Source organism: Falco punctatus, assembly GCF_963210335.1.
Source record: "Falco punctatus genome assembly, chromosome: 11".
Taxonomy (NCBI): Eukaryota; Metazoa; Chordata; class Aves; order Falconiformes; family Falconidae; genus Falco; species Falco punctatus.
The window spans coordinates 12,132,842-12,160,520 of NC_137591.1; the positions used below are offsets into that span (position 1 = coordinate 12,132,842).

Below are 27,679 nucleotides of genomic sequence, written 5' to 3' on the forward strand. Positions count from 1 at the left end.
ACGAAGGACTGATGGTGTTATTGTCCCTTGAGCATGCTGTTCTTTATCACAGGACAGGGAGAGGGTTGGTAACCTCTGCCTGGGAAGGAATTGCTGACAGCCACTGAATGGAGTGAGTGGGACCACTTGGGCAGCTGTGGGGAAAGGCAGGAGAAGGCGTAGCGTGGGGCTGGTTAGGCTGCAGGGCAGGAGGTATGTTCAGAGGGTGGCTTTGAGTGTAACAAGAAAGAGCTGGTAAGTGGAAGATAACATAGTAATCTGTGTTTAAAAATAATAAAACAATTCCTTTCCAACTAAGATCTTTGGATTACCTTGTTGTTGGTTTTAGTAGGGGTCATTTTGCTGACCAAACCTATGGTGTCTCTCTTCGCACAGTTACATTGGCTGAAAAAAGAGGGTAGTGTGAACTACAGTGTGGGGATGGGACTGAGTATCCAGGGTCAGGAACCTTTCAAGTCAGCTTTGCTGATGGAGTCGTTCATGTAATTACATCCTAAAGTGCTTTGCTGGAGCTAAGCAAGGGAGCCTTGTGAGCATGCTCTCCTCTAGCACTTACAGGGAGTAGCACTGACCCCATTCACTTCTGCGACCCTGCAGTCCGGCTTTTTGTTTTTAAAGGTAATGATATCACTTATGCAAAATAAATTTTGGATTTTAAGATTCCCCCTCTGTACACTCGTATTTAAAATGAATATAGCACACTTGTTATCTTTCTGCACTGGCTCCCCTGGCTATCTCCTGTTCTTGCCTTTGAAATCCATTGGTTGCATGAGCTTCTGCACGTTGTTGTTTGAGATGTGTGATTCCGGAATGCCTTTGAATTAAGCTTTGGACATGAAATCTTTGCATAGGCATCATCATACAATGGACTATCACCTTCAGGTCTGCTACTTTATCTAGTGTGTCATAGCAAAGATGTTTGTTATAGCCAGGGCTGTAGTGGCCCCAGATTTATTGAGCTGTGATGCCCAATGCGCTCTGGGGAGCACGGACTATGCTGCCTGGGAAGTAGGACCAAAGAAGTTGGACACAGCATGAAAGATGGTGGAGAAACTTGGAACAAATTTACGGGGAGGCGGGGAATGAGACAGACATTGCATCAAGTACTTTATTTCCAGCACTGAAATGTTGGGATGGGGTAATGAGTAGAGAAGGTGGGTTTTCCGTCCGTGGTTAACTTAACTCAAGCTGTGTTTGGAAACAGTCACACTGAACTGAATGAAAGCTATTGGTCTTGGTGTACTGCTCACACAGTAAGGAACCGTAATTCCCTCTGCAGCCGGAATCACTAAGGTGAATTCTGTGTCTAGTGTTGTAGTGAACTTGGGTGAAATGGTCTCAAAATCAATGGATCTGTAATGGATATTTGGTAAAAAGCAGTCCCTGGCCTCTGTCTGAGCGAGCCTTCTAATAGCAACTCAACACTGTGGTTATCCTGTGCCCTGGGGAACTGAAAAGCTGGTTGGCTTGGGGACTGGAGGGCTGTTTGCCATCTGAATGTTGTTGTCTGTGGCATGTGTGAAAAACAGAATTAGCTTCACAAAGTGTGAATTTTCTGAATTACTTGGAAAAGCTTAATTTTGCTAGTGTTAGACAGCTATAGTGTTTCACACCACGGCTAAAATGTCAACTGGCTCCCTTTTGGATCCCAGCTCTTCTTACTTCCCAGCTGAAGGTTGTATGTCGGCACCAGTGCTGCCCTCCCAGTGGCTTGGCTGGGAGCGATGCTCTTATGGTTTCTCTGCTTAGAGAGCTCTGCTTGAAAAATACTGCCAGCCTGGGAGCAGCATCCTTCCCCTTTCACTTGCTGTGTTGTGTGAGTTGGTAGCTTTCTTGAAAGCGTTTTATTTTGTTTGCGTGTTTGTTTCCTGTTGGGAGCCATTTTTCCTAGATGGGTTCAGGCCATTTCCTCCTGAAGCTCCTGACTGGCAAAGACCTACTGGGCCATCTTGAGGTCATCCCTGGTATTTTCCCTCCAGCATATTCTCATGTGTCTTGTCCAGCGACTCCGTATTCTCAGGAGTGGATGTCTGGGTGCATGCAGGACTCTGGATGCCAAAGCTACAGGCTGACTTTTCAAGCTGAGTCCATTCGCCTTTTTCTGTGTGTTTGGCCAGGGTGCTGCTCTCAGCCTGGCACCCTGAAGATGGTGTCTTGTGCTGAGAGGTCGCTCTGGACCAGGCGTTAGCAATGATGCAGGGCATGTGCAAGCGGTACTAGAAGAAAGAGCGGGATAGAGGGATTTGGGGGAAGGAGACTGAGGAAGCAGTACCATGTGCTGGCAGAGCTGTGTGCTGGAAGCTCATACTGCCCAGGACTTCACCCTGCCTTGGTCTCACCAGCTTTGTCTGCCTCTCTTTGAGCAGGGCTTTCCTCTGCCCAGCACCTGCGCTCTGGGACACCCTTTGTTTTCCCTCCGTAGGTGCCTCTTGGTCATCTCTAGTTTCCTTGCTTCAGTTTTTCCATCTGGGTGTTGAGCCAGCTCTCAGTGCTGACTGTCGGCCAGCATGCCGGAGGTTCCTGGGCACTGGCTGCCTTCAGCTCCTTGTCCCTGCCTGGAGTCACGTGTGTCCCCTGCAAACTGGGTGGAGGGAGGAGACTGGTGAGAGGTTGCCAAGACCTCTCCTCCAGCTCGCTGTGCTCCCAGCTCTGAAGAGAACTGTTATATTTTATGGACCATTTAGCTTCCCAATGGTGATCCTAATTCTTCACAGCATGTATGTGCCATTTCTTGGTTATTAAAAGGACCCCTGAAAAGGAGCTGCCCTCTGAGTCAGTGCTCTTCCATGCAGTTAATTGCAGGAGGGTTTTGCTTAGACTGTGAGGCTTAATATTTCCAAACTCTCCCTGTGTTAAGAGGGTGAATTAATACCCAGGTCTCCTCACGACTGCAGGGACTGACCCTTGTGTGCCATCAGTAAGCAGGCAGGGGAAGAACGCTTCTGCCAGGAATAATTCAAACTTGGAAATGCTCTGGAGGAAGTCCACTTGCTTTTTGCATAGAGATCAAGGGCGCTTTGAGACACCTGGCCAGCCAGCCCTAGTCTTTCAACTCTATATCCTTATATTGTGTGACACTTCAGGTGCCAAAATAGCTTCCATTCCTTGGGGGCCCAAGCAAGCTCCAGACTTACTGGGAAAGGAGTGATTACCTTGGACTGACAAGTCAGCCGAAGGATGGATGGCTGTGGTTGCACAGCAGGTGTGAGATAGATGGGTGGGAGGTGGTTGAAGGGGAGGTTCTCGTCAACTCACCACACTGCGTATGAGAGAACAAGATACGGCAAGCCATTAGACTGTGTATTTCAGGTGCGAGGAAGCTGCCAGGGTCCCCTGGCACTGCAAAATGCCAAGTGAAATGTTACTGCCACGCGGAGCACAGCAGTGTGTCGGAATTAATGAGGCTGGTGTAGGGAGAGCACACGTGGTCGGTCTGGAGGGTTAATGTGCGTGAGGGTGATGGGCTTAGGCAGGGGTTTGTCATCAGGGTTGCAGTGCCTGGGAAGTGCAGTCTAATGGCAAGACCACATGAAAAGAAATTGGAACTTGCAAAGGAGAGTGCTAAAAGTCATCATTTGCCAAAGTTTTTTTGCTTTGCTGCAGGCCTGAAGCAAATCACTGGCTTAAGGGGCTTTAAGCACCTGGGTCTTGCACTGGGTTTACAGGTAAGGTGAAATTAGGAGGGAACTAAGTAATTAATTCCTCTTGCTGTGACCAGGATGGGAGATGATTCTGACTTGCCACTTCTCCTCAGAAGTTTCTTCAGAAGCTAGTAAGGACTCTGGTTGTGAAACCCGGGAAGCAAAGAGGATCCCTGGGTGTCTGACAATTCCTTTTCTCTGCTGGTTCTTTCTCGCAGGCAGCCTCAGGCTGCCTGTCTCTTTGTTAAGAGAGTGACAGCAATGTGACACCGTGAAAATAATTACTAACAAATCACAGTGGTGACTGCAAACAGCTCGCTGTCTTCAGAGGCATGTCAGGGAGCGTTAGAGCAGGGCCGTGGGAGCGGCAGAGCGGCTAGGGGCTCTTTCTCTGCTCTAGGCTGAGGGGAAGATCTTCGGAGACCTTTGGTGCCCGCCACCCCCACATCATTCCCTCCTTGTTGGCTTTTTCTTTCTTTCCTCCCTTCCCTGCCTTTGCCATCAATAATTAAGCCCATTAATTGCACAGTGAGTTCAGGAAAGCTGCGAATGGAAAGACCAGGCTTCTGCTTTCCCTGGATTCAGCAACCAGCCACAGAGCAGCAGGAGGATTTCTGGAGGGATGTCATGGGCAGAAGCACATCCAAGCTGTATTTCCTATCTTGTAGCCCTTGTGTGCTGCCCTGGGCAGTAATGCTTATTAACAGTGTGTCCCTAGGAATTCATGGGCTGCTGGTGCAGTTGGAGAATGGCCTGCGTCCTTGTCCTCAGGAGCATCCAGTCTCAGTGAACCTGAAAGTGGGTTTGTATTTGTGCAGAGCATCATGGCAAACATGCAGTCAACTGGCATCTCCAGCAAAAACAAATGGGCTGAGGAATGAGAGGGCCTTCCAGAATGCAGTAGGAACGATGCCAGTCAGTGTGGCTGGAGCTGCAGGTGAAGACAATCCTTCAGAGAATGAACAGTGGACAGGTCATGGGTGAAGAAAGTGGTTGGTACCAAACAGCAGCTCGAGGAGTCTGCAGGGATGAGGCCCCTGTAGCTGTCTTGGAGTAGGGACCTTTCTGTAGAGCTACACACACAGAGTCTGAGGGGGAAGCTCCCTGTAAAGCCTCTCATACTGCTATAAAGCTCCCTCCAAAGGGGGGAGGGTCTAGCAGAGCTACCGATAGGAAACTGGAAAGCAACTGCTGGCTGAAGTGTCCTTCAACAGTATTGATAATCAAACCCCTGGGCAACCTTTGAGAGCGGAGCTCACAGCCTCCCCTCCTTGTTCTTGGTGGTATTTCATCCTCCAGTTTGAGAAGGGGCCATGCCGTCTGGCAGTTACCTGTGCAGAGGAGCACCCTGTAAGGGGAGGCAGAAGGTGCGGGTGGAAGCCCTCTCCCAGGCGCCTGCTCCACCGAGCAGCCTTCTTCCCCATTCCCCTAGTTACTCAAGTGATTTTCCCCACTGTCACATCTGTAAACAATGTTGCTGGTGTATCTAGCTAGATGCAGAGTGGTGATGGAGGGGGGAGGGCTGGAGCTGAGGGTGGCTGTAACAGCCCCTCTCCCCGACTCATACAATATTTATGCAGGGCTGGGAGTCGGCGGCACTGACCTCTGGGTCGTGCTGTTAAACAGCTCCCACAGCCCCTGCATCCTAATTGCTGCACTTGTCCTTTGCTCTGGAGGATTCGCTGCTCCTTCTCTCCAGCGAAGCAAATACTAATGGCAGCTTGCGCTTGGAGGTGGGGAGTGGTCTCTTTCCCACAAGGAAAAGACAAACTTGTTTCCCCCTGATGCAGATGTAATTTGCAGCTGCCCAGAAACCTGTGCTCAGACCCTGTAACATGATGTGCCAGGGGAGGCTGTGCCAAGAGCCCGTGGAGCTGTTGTGCATGTAATTTTGGGTTGTATATCACCAGAGGGGACAGAGAGGAGGTTTATCACATCCCATTGGCTCCTGGTAGGATTTCTCTCTTCCCTTAGTGGGGAGAGGGAAGAAGAGGCAATCACAGAAGTCAATTGAGAGAGTAGACCTGGGTGATGTGGTGCCAGAGGAGGGCAGACACGGTGCCAGGAAAAAGAGGGGTTCAAAAGCATCACAAGACAAGATGGCATATTTTCCTGTAGATATAGATGATCTGCTTCAGCGAGTGGGAAGAGAGATGTGGGTGATGGGCTCCTGCCCCCTTTGTAGGCAGTTACAACCGTGGCTGGCAGTGGAGAGGTTTTTCACCTGGCAGGCAGGGGCTTTCAGCTGATTCAAGTGGTTCAAGAAAGCCCAAAAGATAAAGCTTCTTTGACTGCTAGAGCTGCCATAGCTTTCCCCCACAGTGTTCGCCTGGGCTCTGTCCTGCTTGGGGCTTCACATCAGGTGTCTGCAAGTCCGGTGACCCAACTGGCCACCCACGTCCCTTATCCTGCCTTCCTGAGTTGCCAGGTCCCTTTTGTGACTGGGAAAGTGCTGTTTAGGCTGGAGACTAATGGCCTTTAAGTGACATGATTGTATTATGTTAAGCGTCTATAGGCTTTACCATTAGGCACTAAACGGTTTATGACTCATAGCAGAGAAGCCCTTGTCCTGAAGAGTTTATACGCTAAATGGTCTGGACAGGCAGGGCATGGAAGAGGCAAGGTTTCCTCCTGCCTGTCGCACGGCAGGTCTAAGGAAGGACTGGGACGGGACATGTCTTCTCAGTTCTAGAGCAGCGCTTTGCTCTAGGTCTTGCATGCTCTGGTTTCCTGGGGAGAAATACTTCTGCAATGGGAATTGTGCAGTGGGAGGAGCAGCACGTTTAATTTTAGCTTAGTTTTTATGCGTGTGTTTTGGTTTTGAGGGGGCTTAGACACGATGCGTTGTGGGTGCATCCGCTGCATCAGATACATTCCTTTATTCAGTGCATAATAATTGCAGTATTCTGCAGCAGGAGTCTGAAGGTTCCCTCTTAAAACAGCTAGTATGCAGAGGACCAGGCGATTACTAAATCAATGTCTGTATGAAAGACTTCATAAGAGACCATATAGATGGAGGAAGGACACACGATGTAATCAGGCTCCGCTGCAGCGTGAATCACAGAATAATTTAAATAGAGATCTCTAATCCATCCCCCTGTTCAAAGCCGAACTAATTTGAAACTTAGATCAGGTTGCTCGGGGTCTTCTCCGGCTGAGTTTGAGTGTCTCCGAGGGAGGAGATTGCACCACCAGTCTGTTCCAGTGCTTTATTACTGACAAATTGGAAGTTCACCTGCTTGCAGCCTTGCAGTCATGACAGGTGACTTTCACAGAGAACATGCCTGTGTGGTAGACGTACACAGTATGCAATTTTGTACACTCCTGTTCATAAGATGCTATATAATGTTGTATTTAGTAAGCAGACAGACTGTTACAGCAAGCTCATGTGTATAGATCTGGTTTTAAGGATTTTTCATAGTCTCAGATTCCCAAGGCTGGGGGGGGGGGGGGGGGGGGGGCGGGCAACCTCAGCCTTGGAGACGTCCCAGTTTCTCTTTCCTTGGGAGCAGCGGCATGCATTTCTGATGTCAAAGGGAAGTCTACCCAGTCATCCTCCCTGTCTAGAAGGGCTGGTGAGAGCATTTACTCTACGCCTTCACCGATCTGGAGGACTTGCTATGGAAAAGTGCAAAGCTTGTGCCTGCTGCACTCCTAACCTCAGCTGAACTGTGGAGCCAGCAAGCTCTGGTTTCCTGCATGGTAATTAAGTAGTTATTTAAAAATCAAAAGGCTCAATTCTGATCCTGCTTTCACTGGCTACTTACTAGCTTCAGGTAGAGCTACTCCAGATTTACTCCCACATGCACAGCAGCAGAATCAGGCCCAGTAAATAGAGCTATGAATCTTTTTAAGAGAAGCTGTTAAGCAGTAGCACATAGATTTATTGTAGCATCATGTGTGTGCAATTGTTGATGAACATCTTCTGTCGGAGGCTGAATACCTGCTGTGTTACAGCCTTGCTTTTAATGTTGAGATAGCATCTCTGCCAGCATCTAGCTGACGCACAGACAGATACCCATAAAAGGGCCAGATCTCACATGGTGTTAAATGCCTTCATGTTTCATTAAAGTTGATGGCAGTAGAAGGCACACAGAGCTTTGCAGGACGAGCAAGTCACAATGAGCCACTTGCCCTGTGTGCTTTTTGTGGCAGAATTATTTTCCCAGTGTGTACATTGTTCTCATTGCAGTCTGGGGTTAACAGCCTTTTCCATTCACAGGCTAGCTGCTTGGAAATCGTGGGGGTTGAGGTTCTTCCAAATTTCTTAGTACCCAGCAAAGATTTAGAGAAGAGGGATCAGGCTGTTAGCACATGATGGGTGATGAGTATTCAGGCATTTCAGCTAGTGCTGCTATGAGCCCCAAGTGTTAAGGCTTTCAGCTTACCTTTTAAGCTTCCTAGGCAGGAATGTGCCAGGTGGAGAGAGAAAGCAGTGCTGTCCGGAATGGGCATCACAGAAAGAGAAAGGAAGGTCTGAAAGTGCCAGGTATTAGCCTCGCTGCTTAGCCTTGGGTTTTTTGGCCTCATTACACTAATCCAATTAAAGATTGATGGAAAAAGATAACACACACTCCAGTGAAGAGGTTTGTGTGGCAACTGCTTTCCTTCCTGGGCAAATGGAGTGGCCCTTGTTAATCTTGTGCATCACAACACCTCCCCAGGCCCTGCGGACCCACTGGTGCCTCCACATGCCGTGGTGTGTACGCTTCTCCTGCATTGTGTCTCTCTTATTACTAATGGAGCATGGATGCATTTTAGCTGCTGGTCAGCCCTCATTAATATCCAGAGATGACAGGTTGACATTTGTAAAGAAGACTTGCATTGACCTTCATGTTGAGCATCGGTGCGGTTGCCGTGCGGTGCCCTGTGCTGGGTGCTTCTTCCTAGCTGCCTGGGGAATGCATTTGTGTTAGCAAAGGGACAGCCTGCTCTGTAACCCTTTGCTGCTGCTGGGAGTGCAGGCAGCGTGTCTGGATGTTTCTGCATCCCTCTGCCCATCCCAAGGACTGTTCCCTTTAGACCCTCCGTCCATCTCAATGAACAGGACTGAGGGTGTTGGGGTTGCACTTGTGGCTTCTTGTGGAGGTTGTAATTTGGGTACTGGGACCTTAATGGAGGACCGCTTCGTGCCAGTGTCAATGTCCCAACTGCTTCCTTTTCCTGGCTTCCCACCTGGGGATGCAGCAGAAGAAAAGGCTGCACTGCCCAGGCATCCTGAGCGCTGTCAGTTGCCTGTCTCTCCCTCGACCCACCACATCCCAGCTCAAGGACTGCTGCAGCCCACTCAGCAATGACATTTATTAACAGAGGGGGCTTTGAAAAAGGCAGGCTGCTCCTGCAAAGGCTCCTCACTGTAACTCCGTCTCCTCCTCTCACCAGCCCGTCTGAGGCAATGGCTGCTGGTGTTGAAATTCATTAGTGTTTCCTGACAGGCGATGGAGGCTTGCTCTGTCTGTTCCCACTTCCCTGCTCTCATGTCCCTGCTTCACGCATGCTGATATTTAAAGCTGATGTGCGGCTTGTAGGCTTGTTGCACTGTGACAAGTTTGGGGGTGGTTGAGAGAACTGAGAGGGTGGAAGGAAAGCAAAGAGGGAGGGAGATGGGACCTGTCTCAGGGTTTCTGTGAAAGCCCAGGGCTTTTCAGACCCTCTCCAAGTGTATTGTCTTTCCGGAGCTACTGCTTGTGAATTTTAAGTACAGCCGTGCTGGGGTGGTTTGTTCTGCACTGATGGGGGCAGAGAAGGGCATTGCTATGGGTGTGCTTGGTGAGAGCAGGGTGCAGTCACCCAGCAAGGGCTCACCTGGCAGAAGGCAAGGGCAGGCAAGCTCCTCTGGCCCCTTGGCAAGTCTGTGGGGCTGAGAAGTGTGTGAGTGGGGTGCCAGAGGTCTGACAGGAGATTCATCCCTACATCCTTCACTTTGGACAGAAGCATGAGAGGATACTGGCCCAGTTCTTGCCTCGTTGCACTGAGCGGCATAGTGACTCCTCCCTGCCAAAACTTTGGATTATGCAGGAAAGCTGCTCCAGTCTAACTTGAATTATTGGGATGGGGGAATTGGGGTTTGGAGTTTTCTTTGGAGGGGTGTGTCAGCACGCTTCAATTTCCACAGGGTGCGGCATGGCTTGGACTGTACGGTGTGTGCAGGTGCTGTGGCATCCCATTGTCAGAGACCTCCTGGCCTGGCACCGTGGTTTTGGCAAAGCCCGGCCAGGCTTTCTGCCCCTCTGCATGCAGCCTCACCGCTTTGGAGCATGGTCTCACCCCTTTGCGTCCCCAGGCCTTTGAACCCTGCTGGCTGGGGCGCCACTGTTTTAACAAAGTTTGGATCAACCTAAGGCTGCCTCTTTGGGAGGGTGTGGGTTTACCCAGACTGCTTTAAATTCCTAGCTTGGCTCCAGCTTATGTGAGGTTTGGTGCAGACAGATGTGGCTTTGCCTGTCACGGTGCTGTTTCTCGGCTAAAACATCTCAGGTGCCTTAGTACAGGTCATTATTCCCTCGCCAGTCTTCTCTGTTAGGAGAGGGCACCCAAGCTTCCCTCTTAGCCTGGCAGACATCCCACTACATCAGAACAGAGCGGCACCTCTGCACCATATGGTCCAGAGCAATGCCTTGACCAGCCTTGGTTTGAACTAGGGTGCGAGGCTGAGATGGTTTGACAGTTCCTCTCCTTGGCTATCGCCCTGTTGCGGTTGTGTGTTGCAGCATCCAAGCAGCTTCCTTGAGGCTTTGCAGCCCTTGTTCAGCGAAGGATTTCCAGGGCAGGAGCCTGCCAGCCCTCTTCTTTGCAGCCCAGTGCAGTGGGGTTGGCCAGGACACAATTAAAATGTTCTGCATCTCTTACCACGTAGGGTCTCCAGGGCATGGATTTTTTGAAAAGCTGAGATCAGGTCTATAAACACCAAGATTTAATGTCCCTTTATCTTTCCCATAGAGGGGCTTGTTCTTTTAACTGGCTCAATATCAACACACCCAGTGTGTAGAAAGTGGCCCAATTTCTTTGTCTCCTGACATTGTGAACCCAGAAGCAGATGGACGTTAACCAGCTCTGATTAGTTGGGAGAATCAAGCATTAATTTTTTATACGACAGGACCACCTGAGTGACGGAAATCAATTACGACTGCCCCTCCCCCTTCCGTATTAATGTGGTGGCTCTGAGCAGGGACGGAGGAACCTGTTGAAATGAGAAACCCCTATTTCTTAGTTTGACCCCCTAGATAATTAGGGTTAAATTGATATGCTATCGCACTGGTGACACATTTTATCTGCCTCTGTTTGTACAAGAGGATACAATAGTGGAGGAAGGACCAATTTGTGCCCTGCTCTAGCTAACCAGACTGAGATAAAAGGTGTCACTAGTACGATAACGTTCTTGCCTCATGTTCCTTTATTGTTGCTCAATTTGCCTTTTTTTTTTTTTTTAATCCTGTTCTTTTTCTTTCAATACCCTTGGTCATATTTTAACTCCATGCCATCGCATAATGACGCCCTGCTAAATGTGTGTGGAGATAGGCAACTCTGGCTGACAGCCTTCCCTGATAACCGAATTCCAGCCCATCCATCACTAGGCTGCTCTCCTTAACTTAAGGAAAGTGATAACTAAAGCAAGGCCGTTTATCACCGCCGAGCTGTGCGCTTCTTGCCGCCTTGAAGAGAGCTGGCTTCAGCGGGAGAAATGCAGCCATGTCACCTCGTCTCCTATTTGCATCCCCTTCATCTCCAGGCCCCATTTACCCTGCAGTGTGAAGGAGCAGGGCTGGATGGGAACCAGAGCCAGGGGTGATGAAAGCTCTGCGAAAGTAGTGCAGAGCTGCCACTGCTGACCACAGTCCCAAGGAGGACTTGGACTTGCTCGGCTGGTGAAGGGGAGCATGCTGCCTGATGTCACTTGCTCCTCTGCCCAAAGGGGACCTGCATTTTGGGAGTGAGCAGAGGTTGTGCACTCCCATCTCTGCTGCTGGGAGGACAGACTTTAGCAGAGATGCATTGGAGGCTGGAATATCCCACAGCCATTTTCAAGTTTCTCTCTATCAAGTGCGGTCATACCTGAAGCCATGGCGTTTGGCTGGCCGGGTGGTTTTGAGAGCCAGCTTCCTTCCCAAGGAGCGAGAGCTTCAGTGCTTGGGAAGGCTGTGAGACCTTGTTCAAAAGCTGGAAGGATCCTGGGATGTTAAATGCAGTGAAATATGCCATCATTTCTCTTCTCCCTTACCTGAGGGAGGGCCAAATCCCAAGCTCTTTGCTCAAGCAAAGCTGCCCCCGGGAAGCAAGGCTGACTCTTGCAAGAAGCCGTACTGAGCATAAGAGCATGTTTACCAAATGAGCTGCTCAACTGCGTGCTGGCCCTGATAAATGGATATACTTACCTACAGGCCCTGGCACTTCTGTTCCCCAGGAGAGCCACAGATGTGCCTTGTTCACTCCAACCTGGAGAAGATGCTGGAGAAACTCCTACCTGGTCACCAGGCTGAGTCATCAGGAGACCACTGCAGATGATGAGCTTGGAGCTGGGGAAAAGACACTGTAGGGTGTTTTCCTCCTCGTAGCTACCTGGAGACCCGATGTCTGTGCGGTGAGAGCCCCTGGTTTCCTGGGAGCACTGCATACCCAGACTAGACCAGACCCATACAGCAATCCTTCACTAAAGGCAAGTGCATTGAGTGGTGGTATCCCTCCTTGCCTGGAGCCGTCAGGCCTGCATCTTCTAGCTGGGAGAGGAGGCTGATGCTTTGGTCCATGCTGCAGACAGCCTGCCCAGGTTATAGCATGAGCATAGGTCTTCTAGTGCTTGAAAAACTTGGTAAAGTCTCTCTGGTGCTAATGTGAAATGAGGGGAGCACAAGTGCAGAGGGGGAGGGGGAATGTCCTTAGGTCACACGGCTTCACAGGCAGTTTCTGGGGTTGTTACTTGCTTACCAAAATGTGTCATTTATTTAGTTGACATATTTATTTGGAGCATTTATTTTCTCCAATTAAAGACCCACTGTCCAGCGCCCAGGGCATACTGCCATCAGTCTCAGGTTGGAAATAGAACCAGACTGTCCAGTTTGCTGGGCCTTTTGGTCCCACAGGGATGGAACTGCTTTAGATGTCATTCATTGCACTGGGTGGTTAGCTGTCAGTTCCTGTGGCTAACAAGAACAATGCTGTACTCGCTTCTTCTGGGCCCTATCCGAATGTTAGGTGAATTGTTAATTATTCTCTAACTGGAGCTAGGCTGAGACCTGTGTTAATGAAAACCTCTTGGGCTGGGAGAAGAAACTCAGCTTTTAGTAACATATGTTTTGCTAACTGCTGTCATCATCCTCTCTAGCTAAATGTGAGCAGTCTTAAGAGAGGTTGAGCTGATTGCATGTCTGTATTTAGACTGGTCATTTGTTTTAAATGGTTCCTTTTCCTGTGATCTTTTTTGATTTGGGCACCAGTAGAAAGCATCTTTCCTGGAGAAAGAACTTTCTTAGCAATGCTGGTTGGGGCTGGTGGGGTCTGTTCAACTACAGGATGTCATGGACATATGTGTAATGGCTGTAAAATGCATAGACCAGGCTGCTATTTATGTGACGGCTAGGCAATTGCGAGGAGTGACTCCAGGTGGTTTATTTCAGTGCGATGGTGCTAGCATCAGATGAGCCGTGCTCAGAGATGAGACCGTGCTGTCAAGTCACGTTGCTTACCCTGCAAATCGCCATAGCCCTGCTGCTGCTTGCAAGCTCATTCTTTTGACAGGCTTCCTGCTTTCAGAGAGATTCCTCTGGACCTCCTTATTCAAATGTGTTTGTATGACTTAAATTATTGCTCCTAAATGATGACACATGGACCTTTTCAGGATCAGGCATTTGGTTTTGGCACAGGGAGTCTATTTCTTTCTTAGCCTAAGCAGGGCTCACAAAGCCTATACAGTGGTGTGTCCCAGTGGTGTGCTGGGTCTGTTGGCCACAGGAGATTCCCCTGGATATATTTGCCAGCTTCCTTCCTTTTCTTCCCATAGAAATGGAGGTGGCACCAAGACCAAACTACTCTGGTACTGTACTACCCTGAATCTCATGTTATCTGCCAAATGCATTATCTGTGTCTCTCCTTCATCTCCTTACTTGGGAGGTTGCTTGTAGGTCTGAGGAGATGCTGCCCTGTTCACCAAAGGGTTTGGAGCTGGGCTGAGCACTCAGGTACTTCATGGGTTGCTGATGGTGTACCCTAGCTGGAGGTGGTGTATCTAGCTTATATCCACATCTGACCAGAGCTTGTTCCTGAACTTCAGCCTTGAGTCTGAAGTCCAGTCTGGATAATTTACTCTTTCCACTATGGAGAGTGGGAGAAGACTTTGCCCTAGACATGGTCTGTGTTGGGATGTTTGAGCAGCTGATGCTGGCACTCACGGCTCTTCTCTTTTCCCTTACAACCTCCCTCTACAGCCCCCAGGTGCCTGAGGAAGTTGTGAGATTTCCCCACCCCCCTCTGTTTGCAAAAGCCGATTTCTGGGGTTGTGGCTTTTAACATGCACAAATGGCTCTAATTTAGTCATTTATTTAGTTGACATATTTATTTGGGATGTTCCTTTGCTTCAGTTAAAGATCCTGTGACCAGTGCCCCAGGCGTGCTCAGCAGTACGTGAATGAACAAGATCCATCAATTACTCTTGATCAGATCAAACTGGCCGGGGAAAACTCACATAACTCATCTCCCTGCATAGGCTTGGCTGGAGCCGCACAGCTTTGCGACAGCTTTCCCTGTCTGAGGGGCACATCGTAGCTCCCGTGCGAACACAGTGGGCTCAGCACAGTGTGGGGGATCCTGGGGTCCTGCTGTCCCTTCAGGCAAGCCACCCCCCTTAGCGGTGCTGGTTTTATTTTGTAAGCCCTGTTCTGGCGGCTCACTGTAGGAAGGGAGAGGTTAAATACGTGTGCTCGCACTTCTGGCTGTCTGGTGCTCGAGCCTGTAGTGAGACAGTGTGCAGCATCTTACATGTTCAGTTGTGACTTCTTCCAAGCACCTGTTTGGAAAACAGCCTCTGCTTTCTTAGCCCTAAAACACTGGTCGTGCAGCATTGCTACCTAAAAAATGAATATATTTGTGCCTCCTTCCCTCCCTCGTGTCTCATCTGGTGTTTTAACCATAAAGGCCAAATGTAAAAGCACCGGGGCATGACAGGTGAATTGTCAGTCCTTCAGTCTGCCCTGTAAGCCGCTGGCTGAAGCAGGATGGTTTTGCAGGGATTTGTGATGAGTTTACTTAGCTAAGGACAGCCTGGATGCTCCAGTCGTGATTGTGTATTAGCCACTGTGGAGAAGAGCTGCGTGCTGCACTTGCACACAGCTTCTGTTCAAAATGTTTGGTCTGAAAGGTGTCAGCAGCCTGGATGCAGCTGGATGGATGTAAGTCTTCAGCCAGGCTGTGCTCTTGTGAGATTTTTTTTTTTTTTTTTCGCCAGGAGCTACAATCCTTCTGATGTGCAGCATGTTACAGCAGACTTGAGGGTCTCTTCCATCTCAGAACGAAATGCACTTAAGAAAACAGAGTTTGTGTTGTCAGGACGCTGATTGAATCAAACCTGCTCTCTCTTCTCTCTTACAGGTTACCAGGACAATGCCAGTACTTAGGGCTGCCGGTTGCTGATTACTTCAAACAGTGGATTAATCTGAAAAAGGTACTTTTGTGCAAACTGCCATGGTCCCTGTCTCTGCCTGCACTCCCCCCCCCACCCCCTTCTGCTTTCCTCTTTAAGGAGGTGTCTAATAACTACTGCTGTTTTGCATTGAAATGAGTTATTTTCTCAGAAGCTGGGCTGAGCGAGTCCTCTGGCTCCCTATTGTATCTCTGCTAATAGAGTCTTACTGTACTTGATGGGATGTGTTCTGCAGCTGGGGAGAATCCCATTGTGGCGGGCACAGCGCGGTGTCTCCGCATAATAGTGGGACACTGTGAGGCCCCTCTTCAGCAAAGGTTGTGTTGGCCCCGACGTTGCTGCCTCTGTTTTGTTATGCAGCCATATAAGACCCCTAAGGAGCACAGTTCTCTTTAGAACAAATTCTGGTTGATGAATGCGGAAGTATTCCAGTATAAAAATCAGTATTTCCCTTTGTGGTATGGGGAAGGGGGAGGTGTCTCAGCAGCACGTCCACCTAAGGTCACTTTGCAAAGCAGAATGCCTTGCACTTTACTGTTGAGCCTTGCATTGCTCCACACCATCTCTGGGTGTTTAAGGAGCAGCCTGCTTTGCATCCACAGGGTCTCCTGGCACAGCTGCTCCATCTGCCCAGAAAAATGTGGTGATAACTGTAAGTCACAAATCAAAGTGGGAAGAAAAGAACAAGTGCGATTACAAGCAGTAGCAGGGTGAGGGGGCAGGCTGGGGTCTGTGCACAAAAGAAACTGGGGTGGCCCTCCTGGTTAAACCTTTGGATGAGTAAGATTCCCTTCCCCCATCCAATTTAATGTTTTATTTGGGTTTCTGCACTTTTCCCAATAATTAGGGGTCTTGATAAGTGGAATTTGCTTGCAAACAGCTCGTTGTACTTGTGGGCTTTTCTTTTGTTCTTTTATTTTGTTTTTAAATGGAAGCATGAGTGACAGGCTGAGCAGCCGCAGAAGGACAATTTGCATGATCTGTTCCGTCAAATAGGGTAGAACATGAACTTAACAAGGGATGCTGGCAGCACATTTCTGGCTGAACTTGTCAAAGGGTCTTGTATTTCCCTGCTGTCAGAGCAAATCTTTTGGCTGATTGCTGGTCCTTGGTAAATGAAATCTGAAAGCACATTGGGGCATTCTGCAGTTCAGTGACCATTAATGATCGCCATTTGAAGTTCACTAAACTTCCGGTGAATGGATAGCAGCTATATAACCAGCAGGTTGATGGCTACAGAATAATACTTAAAATATATATGTATATATATATATCCGTAGGTACTGTGATGTTCTCTTAAGAAGTAGATTGATCCAGCTATGCCTCTCCTCTGGGCTTCAGGGTGAATGACTTACAGCTCTTCCCCATAGTTCAAGGCTCCTGGATTTAGTGTGTTAGGAGCTGGGTTTCATTGTAACATGGACGTCCAGGCAAGTGGCTGTTCTTCAAGATCGGTGGTCATGTGCTGTACTTCAGCAAATACTGTGATACTCAGCTGGGGGCTGGTGAGCATCCGTGAAGCACCAAGCACGGAGCTAAAGGCAGGAGGAGGAGGGAAGCTGTTGCAGTTATGTTCCCCTGCCCAGCTATCTGAAGGGGTCACATGCTGAGCACGTAGGACTGGGGCACGTGGGCTGGGGCTGTCCTCCTCTGCGGAAGTGTTACACAGAAAGTAAAGCTTCAATCTCCTTAAGATCGTGTGGGGAGATGTGTGTGAGAACTGTTCAACTTCCTCCAGCCACTCTAATCCCTTAAAAATCTGAAGTTTTTCTGATTCTTTAGTATCTGACACCCTGTGACACAGGTTGGCTCCAGGGTGCTTGCGCCCCTCTGGGAAGTGACCCAGGTTGAAGAGGAGAGCAGGGACCTCCTGTCCTGTGGCTAAGAGCTGCTAAGACCAAGCCCCAGCTTGCTCTCTCCCCAGGGTGAGGGTCTTTCCATGCCACTCGCTACCCTGCTCTCAGAGGGTGCTTGTGGGGGAACTCCCTGTGTTTTCATGAGGGAGGATTTCCAGCCTAGATAAGTAATTCTGTGCAAGCAGCTGGACCCAATGGAGCCTTAGTCTCTTTTGAGTGAGCTCCCAGTGTGAGACGAATAAGGGTGGACAGGTAACTAGCCCCAGTGTTCTTCCCTGCATAGCTCAGGTGGCCCCTTTTCTCCTGCCTCTGGCATGTTCCTGGCTTAGAAATACCTTCTAGGTTGAGTCTGCCTCTGACCTGATCCATGAAAGTGAAGGTGTTGCGGAGGATGGGGGGGGCTGTGAAACTGCTAATTTCTAGGTCATGGATAATGCAGAGACTTGGATGTTGAGAAAACCTGATGTCCTGAAACCAGGACACAGGCATGTGTGACTGAGAGCAGTCTCCTGCAGGCTGGCCCCGCCTGCATCTGCTGTCTCTTCTTTGGGTCTCTGCTTATGAACAGTGATAACAAGAGGACCCTTCTGATTCAGGGAGCTGCTGCTGTAAAAACAAGGCAGTGCAGAAGTGTGGGATTACGTACAGTAAAGTGTGTGCATGGGGCAGACATGTTTGTGTACTTGTGTGTAGTGCAGCAGCAACAAAATATGTTCCAGATTCCTTCTGCCCAAGCACACACAGCTTCAGCTCCTCTTTGTCTCTGTACTGTATCATTTGAAGAAACAGTCCTTGTCTGTGCTGTCTCTGCCAGAATGCAGGGTGCTACAAAGCTCAGGAGTTCCTCTTCCTGAGGTGGTAAGACAGTCTTTCTCAGGGTTCTTTCTCCAGTAAACTCCTTCCCTTGTCACTCTTGCGCTGCACGAGCAGTTGAGGTGCAAACCTCGTGCCTCCAGGCCTCTTTGAAAGTTTCCAAGACTTGCCTCTCGGGTAAGCTGAAGATGGGAATTGGCCTCTGCTAGCTGCCATGCTTGTGTTGCCACAGGCAAACCTTTTGGGTTGATCTGGCCGTGCAGGTGGTGGTGAGCTTCACACCTGACGGCTGTGGTAGTGGCCACTGTCTTGCAATCTATGGAAAAAGCCTTCTGTGGAGGACAGAGGGTGAAAAGCTGGCTATGCACTTGACTGCATTTGCTGAAGTTTTGCCATGCCCTGTGCCTCCCCAGCCTGCTAATGCGTCCCTTCCATCAAGCCTGATCGGTGTTTGCTGACATTTTTAATGTCACTGAGCGATCTTGTATCTTTAGTGAACTGTCAGTGTAGAGCTGACTCGGGGCAGAGAGTTTATCATGTTCTTCACTTCCATTAGCTCAGCCTTGTGGGAGGGCAGCAGAAAGCAGAGGAGGCTTCTTTGAATGCTGCAGCATTTGAGGTATCCCCCTAAACCATCTTGACAGAAAGCCACCATCCTATCTGCCAGTTCTCCTTATGTACCCATCATGTCAAGCCACAGAGGCCCTGTGAGTTAGAGGTGCAGAACCTGAGCTACATCGCTGGGAGCTGGATGCTCAGGGTGGAAACAGCAGAGATCACTTTGTGTCAGGAGTGAGGGGCACCAGTGGAGTAAGAAAGCAGGAGGCCGTGGGTCAAGATTTATGCAAAAAGGAAAGCTGCTGCAGCTAGCAAGCTACAACCGAGCTGCTGCCCCAAGAGTATCCTCAGGTAGCCTGGATAAATTCATTAGTGCTTATTCTAACACAAGAGTTGGCTCTCATCCATGCTTGCTTTGCTCTTTCGGGAGCCTCTGTGGTTTATCGTTCCAGGTCCTACTTGCGTTGGCAGCATGGTCGGTCCCGTGATAGATCCTCACCCCACGGGGATGGAGCCAGTGCTGTGTTAGGCTGAGGGCACAGTGCCTGTGATCACAGGGCGCCTGGGTGCCTGCGAATGGGAAACCCAGCGGGCACCAGGAGTATCCAGCACCACCGGGCTGGGAGGGCGTCACAGATGGGAGAGTGGTTTGATGGGGGGAAGAGGTGGAAGAAAGGAGGTGAAGCTAAATTTTCTTACAACTGGCTCGTCCAAGAAAAACATTGGAAGGATGATGAGAGTGTCAAAATGGCCAGACCGCAGGTCTAACCTAGATCTGCTGATGCTTGCAGGTGCAGCAAGGAAAGCATGGTTCGAGTCAGCTTTCTCTGGTTCCCAGCAACTGTCTTTCAAGGGTTGAGGCTGGCAACTGCCTCCAGACCACTGTGTCTAGCACCCACTGTTTTTACCATGTCTGTCTATCAGAAACTTGCATATCCTTGTCTGAATCCGTTCATGCTTTTGGTTTTACAGCATCCTGCAGCAAGGAGTTTTGCTATTTAATTATGCTCTTTATTTATGTGTTGTGTGAAGATGCAAGTCCTTTTGTTTCTTTTAAGCATACTGTCAGATTGTTTTCTTGGGCCTAGGTCTTGCATTGTGTGAAAGAACAAATAGGTGTTTCTGGTTCTTCTCCCTTGTGTTATTCTTGACTTGAGACCTCTGCCATAGTCTTGCTTAATTGTGTCTCTTCCAGAACAGCCTAACTTGTCAGAGGGCTGCCACAAAGGCACTTGTGGGCTCTGTGACTCTAGAACTGGGTTGTGAAAGCTATTTTTAATACTGTATACACTATCCTGATCTTCTATTTCTTCTCTGGATGTTATGCGTTTAGAAGATAAGGAATGTTTTATGTATACACTGAGGGATCGATTTATTCCTTGTTTTGCAAATTATATTTTATTTATTTTTTTAAAAAAGACAGAGCTGCCCCTTTCTCAGGACAGTTGTCCTGGCATGTCTGACCATCTTTGATTTCTGTTCACAGAGGGCAGCACGTCTTTAGATACAGGAATAGTGGTTGCTGTAGAAATGACAGAAATCTGGTCCTAGTTTGACATCCTCCTGAAGTCGGGAAGGCTTTATGAAAGGCAAAGGTTGAATGATGTGTGTGGAGGAATGCAACTTTCATTCTCTGGGCATCACAAAACAGAGCTGACAGGGTCTTGGGGAGCACAGCATGACCATGCTGGGGTTGCCATGGCTGTGTGCAGAGCTGGCCTTTTCCCAGCCAGCCTTTATTGATCTGTAGATACTCATAGTTGGAAGCAAACTGTTAATACACATGCACAAATGTTTTAAGGTTACTTATTCACATTGTGAAATCTGACAGAGGAAGCATGTAATAGGATGTTTTTGTTAATATTTGGCAACTAGAAATAAACACATCTTAAGCAAACAAAGATTTGCTAACAGCTTTTTGTCTCTCCTCTGAATTAACAATTCCTTCTGCCTTTGGGTGGGAGGAGGAGCTCTGGGTGCTTCTTAGGCACTTGGTGCTGAAGTGTCTTAAGCACTTTAGATGAGGAACATTGAAATGGATGCAACTGAGAAATGGTTTATTTTTTGGTCTGTATGCCTGGAAGTTGCTTTCGTGAGGTCTAGCTTCTTGAGGGCTTACTGTGATGGTTATCAGTTGCCCTTTTATTGAGTTACTGGCTATAGGGAATATAAAATACCTAGTAAGGTTAGAAGTGACAGAGGGGGACTTCTCAGGCAGAGTGCTGCATGGCCCAAGCATCAAGCACATGAATAGATGTTGCCATTTAACAGGGAGGAGCTGCTTATATACCTATGGTGCTCAGTGCTTTGCTGGTTTGCAGCATGGGTGAGTGCTCTGAGACCCTGTCATGCCTTCCTTCAGCGGGAACTGTGCTTTCCTGGGCTACTTGCCCCTGGCTGCAGAGCTCTTGGCTTTGGAAAGGCAGGAACGGGAGAGGCTGTGAAAGGAAGCACAAGGAGAAGCACAGTGCCAGGGCTAAGGGGAGGAAGAGTGTCTTTTCCATGGAGATTAGGAAAGAAAAGTGTCAGTGCAATGGCATTGGTACATAGTTGGAAGGAAATGGATGGAATTGCTTGCAAAAGCAAAATGCTGCTGCTCTGTATTTACAGAAAGGCAGAGGATGCTGTGTCACTGAGCAAGAGGTTTGCTGTTGCAACACGATTTTCTGATAAAGTTAAGTGGTGGCTTTTGGTTGGCATTTTGCATAGCTGGTGTACACAAGTCTTAAAGAGCTAGCTGAGAAGCCCTGGACTGTTAATAAGTCTTTGAACATGAGGGAAGTTCTAGAGGACTGGAAGAAAGCTAATGTTGTACCAGTAATTTAGAAGGGCAAATGGGATGACCGATGAAGTAATTATAGCCCTATCAGCTTGACATTAATTCTGGGCAAAGTAATGAAAAGCCAGATATCATAGTTGATTAATAAAGAATGAAAGGAGGGTAATATAATGCCAATCAATGTGGATTTATGGAAACTAGATCTTTTTCAAACTAACTTGATATTTTTTTATGAGACTGCATGTTTGGTTGATAAAGGTAACCATGTCAATGTAATATACTTCTGGAAGGCATTTGACTTGGTACCTTATGACATTTTGATTAAGAAACAAGAGTGATACAAAATCAACATGGCACACATTACATTGATTAAGAACGAGCAAACTGACAGCTCCTAGCATTTAATTGTAAATGGATAATCATCATGGAGTGCATGTCTTCCTAGTGGGGTCCCACAGGGATCTATTTCTCAGACCTCTTGTATTTAACACTTTTATCAATGCCCTGAAAGAAAACATAAAAAATCATTTTCGATAAAGTGTGCAGATACTGCATCTAGGAGGTGGCTGCAGTTGGATTTGTAAACAGGGAATGGTGAGTAGGAGCAGAGGAGCTGGATCATCTCTTTCTTTGGGACTGGTTTGACCGGTACGGCATGCAGAGTCCTATCTCTGCAACAGAAAGAATTGTGGAAGCTTGATGACTGGACGAGAACTGCGAGACCCATGGGAACAGTCACCGTGCAGTAAAATCCATGGGAGCCATTTAGGGTACTGCAGAGGGGTAAGGGAGACTTGGCTCTAGTCCCTAAGTATCTAAAGAGGGAGCCAAAATGTGGCGAGAGGCTCCTCCAGTCTAGCAGACAAAAGCATAAGCAGTTCCAGTGCCTGGAAGCCAAAGCGAGGTAATTCAGGTGCAGATTTTTAGTGAGGGTAATTAACCATTGGAACAACTTACCGAGGGCTGTGGTGGGTTCTCCAGCTCAGGAGGGAAGGTTTTTTCCTAAAATGATCATCTCTGGTTCGAACGGGAATTAATTTGGGGCAGCCTCGTGGCCTGCGCAGGTCAGGCCAGCCGATCGCGGCGGTTTCTTCTGCCGTGACAATCTTCGACCGTCTGTCTCGGTGTCGCTCTGGCTGCTCCGTTCCCTTGTGGTGAGAGCACCCTCAAAGGCTCCTGACTTGGGGGAACGCAGGTGACGTGACTGCCACGAGGCTGGGGCTGGAGGCGCCAGCATCTCGGGGAGCGCGGCACCGCTGGCACGGGCAGGGGAGCCGTCCTGCTGCGGGAGCTGGAGCGCGGCAGCCCTCCACCACTTCTCCTTTAAATCTGTCGTGCAGCTGTCTGAACTCTGAAATTTCTTTCACTCTCTCCCTCGCCTTGTTAACATGTGTTGCCTTTGGGGTAATCAGGGAAAAAATATTATGTCCTTTTACAATTACCGGGTTTTGGAATATTAAAATGTCTCTCTGCATCGGCAGTGTTATTTTGATTGGTATTCTAACCTTTGACTAGCCCATAAAGCGAGCCGCTCTTCAAGCCAATATTGCAGGACTGAAATTTAATTCCGAAATGATTCCAGATAATAGGGAGACAGATAATATATGCATGAAGGATATTATGTTTGGACTAAATGCAGCAGGGCCAGGGCTTGGGAGTTGAATAATAGCCCAGAGTGAGTTATAATCTGTGGGACAGAAATACCTTACTGTCAGGGCCAGGAGAGGAACTCTTAAATCAAAGGGAGGGAGATGAGGAGGGAGTCGAGGATCGTCATCTCAAAGGGAAAGGGCATCCAGGAGAGGCCTTAAAGGAGCAGTCCTCTCTGTCCTGCTGCAGAGTGACCTGTCCTCCCATTCTTATCTAACAAGGAGTGCTGAGTAAAAACACACTTCCAAGGAAAACCAACATGTAAGGGGTTTGTGCTGGGAAGAGAGGTTGAGACTCTGCAAGTTCTTGGCAGTCATTTGCCTTTTGTCTTCCTGGACTCATTAGAAGGCGATGCAGGATGGGTTGATGCATCAGACTTCTTTGCCTCAGTTTCCCTGGAAGTTATAACCAGATGGACCGAGGTGAGTGGGCTTGCAATACGTACTAGAGTAGGGTGCTCACGTAGCCCAGTGGAACTATCAGGGTTAGTTCTGGTATTTTTGTTAGTTCTGGTATCAGGGTAGTTTTCACATAAAACAGAGGAAGCAGAGGCATGGTGTGTAGGCTGCTTGGCCAGCAGTTGTTCAGGGCTCTGCCCTCCACCTTCTCAGCCTGGGACTCACTGGCAGGCAAGGTTTTCTCACGCCCTCAGAGCTGCTGCCCAGGCTGGTGGCTGGAGACACAGAGTAGGAGCATCTTGTGTGACAGCTGAGGTGCAAATGCAATGCCTTTCAAATACTGGAACATTTAAGAAGTAACACCCCACTCTGGGCTCTCTGCCCCAGGGAAAGAAACCTGGGGTTTTTGCTGTGTGCTCCTCTGCAAGTGGCACTTTGTGCTTTGCTGGCAGCTTCCAAGAGTGGTGGAGCTGTCAGCAGGGTACTTTTCACTCTGCAGTAGCTCAGCCCTATGACTTTAACCTGCTGGGCAAGGCATTGGGAGTTTTTATGTAGCTAGACTTCCCAGAGCATTGCAGAGTACTGTGCTGACAGCTGTCCTGGGAGGAGGGGAGCTGAGCAAGCGGAGATGGAGAATGATCTCTGCTGCTGGGGTGACACAAACCCATGTCGATATAACAGGCTTTGGCTCAGTGGCACGAGCTTATAGTTTCAAAGTAATGATCCCAGCCTCACATTTCATTTCCTTTTCTTGCAGTCTCAGGAGCTGGTCTTGCTACAGCTGAGAGGGGCTCTAGATACAGCCTGGAGGCTTCACTGGTTTTGGATGACTTGAGCGATAACATACATGCCCATCCCAGGAGGGCAGAAACAAGCAGTGTCCATCTTCGCCTAAATCAAATGGTTTTGTGTTTCCCTCTCCTTTGGCTTTTGGTGGTTGTTTTGGGGGTTGTTTTTTTATTGCATCCTAAAAGCACAGGGGCAGTTTTCTGTGGGCAGTTTTTCATGTGGAGCATCCTAAAAGCACAGGAGCAGTTTCTATACAAACCGTTTTGGGAGCAGACAGGAAAGATGTGATCCCCGGAGGTTTAATATGAGTTCTTGGTCTTGGTTCACCAGAAAGTAGCTAAGTTTCCTGGCTTGCAAAATAGCAGATTAGTTTACTAATTCCTTTTGGCCATAAAATCCACACCTCTGTGGAAAAGCACCCTTCTTGCTGCCAAATTAATGCCAAGGAGAAGGCTGTGGGCTGGGCATATGCAGCCTGTTTCTCACTCGTTGCCGTTTAGACTGCTGAGTGAGTAAAGACCACCTCTGACAAGGTCCTGTTATGTGGAAGCCATTCAGAGCTACTCCAGTGCAAAAGGGACAAATCAGTATTTTGGTCCTGTTAACAGTAAGCCCTTCCTGGAACTTCCTTCCAGCCTTCTGTCCTTCCTTCCCATAGCCATCCTACATGTGTTTTAGCATCTGTCCATCTCATGGCATTTCGTACATGGGTTAACTTCTTTACCATCAGGGGTTCTCCTACACTCTCTTTTGCTAATACATATTAAAATGCACTAGGTGCATGTTAAAATCTTTCCTCTCTTCCTCGGCAAGGTGTTTTCGGGCCTAGTTTTAGCCTTTGGGACAAAGCAGTTTTGCATACTGCACTCAGGGAGGACCTGGCAAAGGTGGAGAAAGCCCAGAAGGAAACAGAAGAAGGGTCAGAGAGCTGTAAAACATCACCTCCAGGGGAAGACTGAGGGATCTGGGATGTTCAGCTTAGAGAAGACCAGGCAGAAATCATTTGTAGAGGAATGAAGGTGCTCAGAGGAAGGGAGAAGTTTATTCTGGTGGTTGTGGTGGACAGCTCTTGGTCATGTCATTACCTGCTGCCAGGAGATCAGTAAAGTCTCTGCGGATGAGGGCAGGCATGTGGGACCTTCATCTCTTAAAATTTTCACAATTCAGAATGTGGTGGGGATGGTTTGGGTGGAGCTGGTCCTACCTTGAAGCAGACAGTGTGAGTCGTCACTCCTCCCTTCCTGCCCTGTTTGCTGTGACACTTCCTGCACCCTTGCACTTGGACACAGGCTCTGTGCTTTCCCTGGGACACATCACTGAAATTTGGAGTACTGGAGCTGGGAAAGAAGGGGTGGTTGCCTTGGGTGCTGCGTACGGTCTTTACTCCTCTCTCCTGATGCTGTCTTGGCCAGATCAGTATGTTTGTATTGGGGAGATCCCAAAGCAGCCTTTATGATTTGGTAGTGCCTTCAGGCTCCAGCAAGGACCAGGGCCTCCTGGTGCACTGTGTGGTACAGCGGGCTCTTGGATAAGGCAGGAAGGTGGAAGGTCAAGAGGAACTGAGGAACACAATTATTTTACTCGACCTCCTGCAGCCTGCAGGTACTGGACAAACCAGAGAGTAGAATTTGGCTTTTGTGCTTTTTTTTAACCGGTGCAAAAGCTTTGACTTCTAGATGAAATTGTAAGCAGCCGTTTGCTGAGCACCCTGCAATGGTTGCTTTACCAAAAGCATCCTTGTCTGTGCAGGTGGTTGGAGTCAGGTTGGTATTTGTAGTTCTTTTACATACACATTGCCATAACCTGCAGGCAAAAGGCAGAGGTGGCTGCTTAGACCTTGCGTGCTGCTCTTCCTGCTGAGTGCCGTATTGCTTGGCTGCACTTCACTGTGCCTGCGCTCCCCTTGCTGGGGATTTGAACATCTGTCCCCTGCACTGAGGAGCCTCCTGGTCCCCATCTGGCTGCGTGCATGCTGTTGCTGAGGTTAAACATACTGCTCAGACCCTTACACCATGAGTCTGGTTGCTGCTTGCAGGTTGCTTGCTTGAGGAAGGATCCGCACTGGCTGTCCTGGTCCTGCTTGTTCATGGGGCAGTGTGCTGTAGGTGCCAAAGAAAAAGTTTTGGAAAGAGCATTTGAAAGCAAGCAAAAGAACCCTCATTGAAATCTAAGCATCTTGTGCTTTTTTAATAAGAAATCTTTCTACAATGTCAGTGTTATGCAGGCTGTGGAGTATGGCCTGATGGTCCCCACATAGGGCCTGGACAGACAGGGAGTTGCTGCAGGGCTGGTCATGGTGTGACTGGGACCTGTCAGCTGGGTGTTTGCTGTAGCTGGGTGTAACGGTGTGTACAGCATGACCACAGACAGCATGGCTGATGTGCCACACACTTGCATCCAGACTTGCCCTGTAATACACCCTTGGCATGGCAGCCCGGGAGCAAACCAGGGAAACCATAAGAATGGTCAGAATTAGGCTCTCAGTCTCCCAGTGAGCAGGTGTCTGTCTGGTACGGGTCTGGCGTTTCACCTGCATGCAGGAGCACAGCCGTGCCTGTGGGGCACTGGTGCTGCTGGCAGAAGCTGGGGACCTCCAGTCTTATGTGCCTGTTTATGTGACGCTGTGGCACAGCCTGTGTTTTCCCTTGTATCATGCTTTCTGCGGTCAGCCGGAGAGACTGGAGCCTCCTGTGTACCCTTGTATTGCAAGAGGCAAGTCTGACCCTGGGCCTGACACAGCTCCCTGCAGCCAATACCAGAGCAAGGCAAGAGGAGAAGGGATTAGAGGCAGAGCATGTTTTACAATAATCCTGCAACGTGTGCTGCATTCCAGGCCAGGAGGTGCTGGGAGGCAAAGGTGCAATGTGGGAAAGATGGCCTTTCCCAGAGTCCTGTAGGTCAGGCGAGGTGCAGAGCATCTCTGCATCCCAGGCCTTCAGCTGGAGCTTTTCATGGGTACCAGCACAGCTGCCTAGTGCCTGGGAAAGGAGCTGTGTCCTCTTTTCTCTACATTTAAAAGACAGGAGCTCCATGTAGGAACATGAAAATGGACCTGTGTAGTTCTCCGGGGAGGGATGAGGGGTTAATCAGATTTTCTAGCCTTGAGGATTAGAACATTAACTGGTTCAGTTGTCATTGTCCTACCAAGCCAGCACGGCTACAAGAGGGAGAGTGACTGCCTTCCACATCCACCAGCAACAGCAGGCTGGTTTATGGTAGCGGTCAGCTTGCCAGTAAATGGAAAGAGCCTTTTTTGTATGAAATGTTCCTGGTGCCCCGTGCTGAGTGTGATGCACTATCCTGCAGAAAGGGATGGGACCTTTGCTACTGCTTTCTCAGCTGGGAAAGTGTGGGTGTGCACAGCCTCTGCCCCATTGCATGGCGGCATACCGTGGCTTGGCTTTTGCTTCTCATGGGCTCAGTATAAAGGGGTAAGAGATGCTGAACTGGGAGATACTGTAGTGTAATTTGTATATTAATAACTTAAGAGTGCTTCATACTCATTAAATTATTAACTAAATCCCTCAGAACCCCAAGGCTATGAAGCAAGTTGATTTCATAGTTGG

General features: G+C 48.8%; 1 protein-coding gene across 3 annotated transcripts in view; it reads left to right on the plus strand.

The window, feature by feature from the left end:
- ERI3 (ERI1 exoribonuclease family member 3) overlaps positions 1 to 27,679 on the plus strand; it is a 135,895-nt gene that overhangs the window by 38,177 nt on the left and 70,039 nt on the right. For all 3 annotated transcript variants that reach the window (XM_080406181.1, XM_080406182.1, XM_080406180.1), the window contains exon 6: positions 15,219 to 15,291. In XM_080406181.1, coding sequence (XP_080262307.1) covers positions 15,219 to 15,291 — 73 coding nt within the window. The remainder of the gene's footprint in view (positions 1 to 15,218; positions 15,292 to 27,679) is intronic.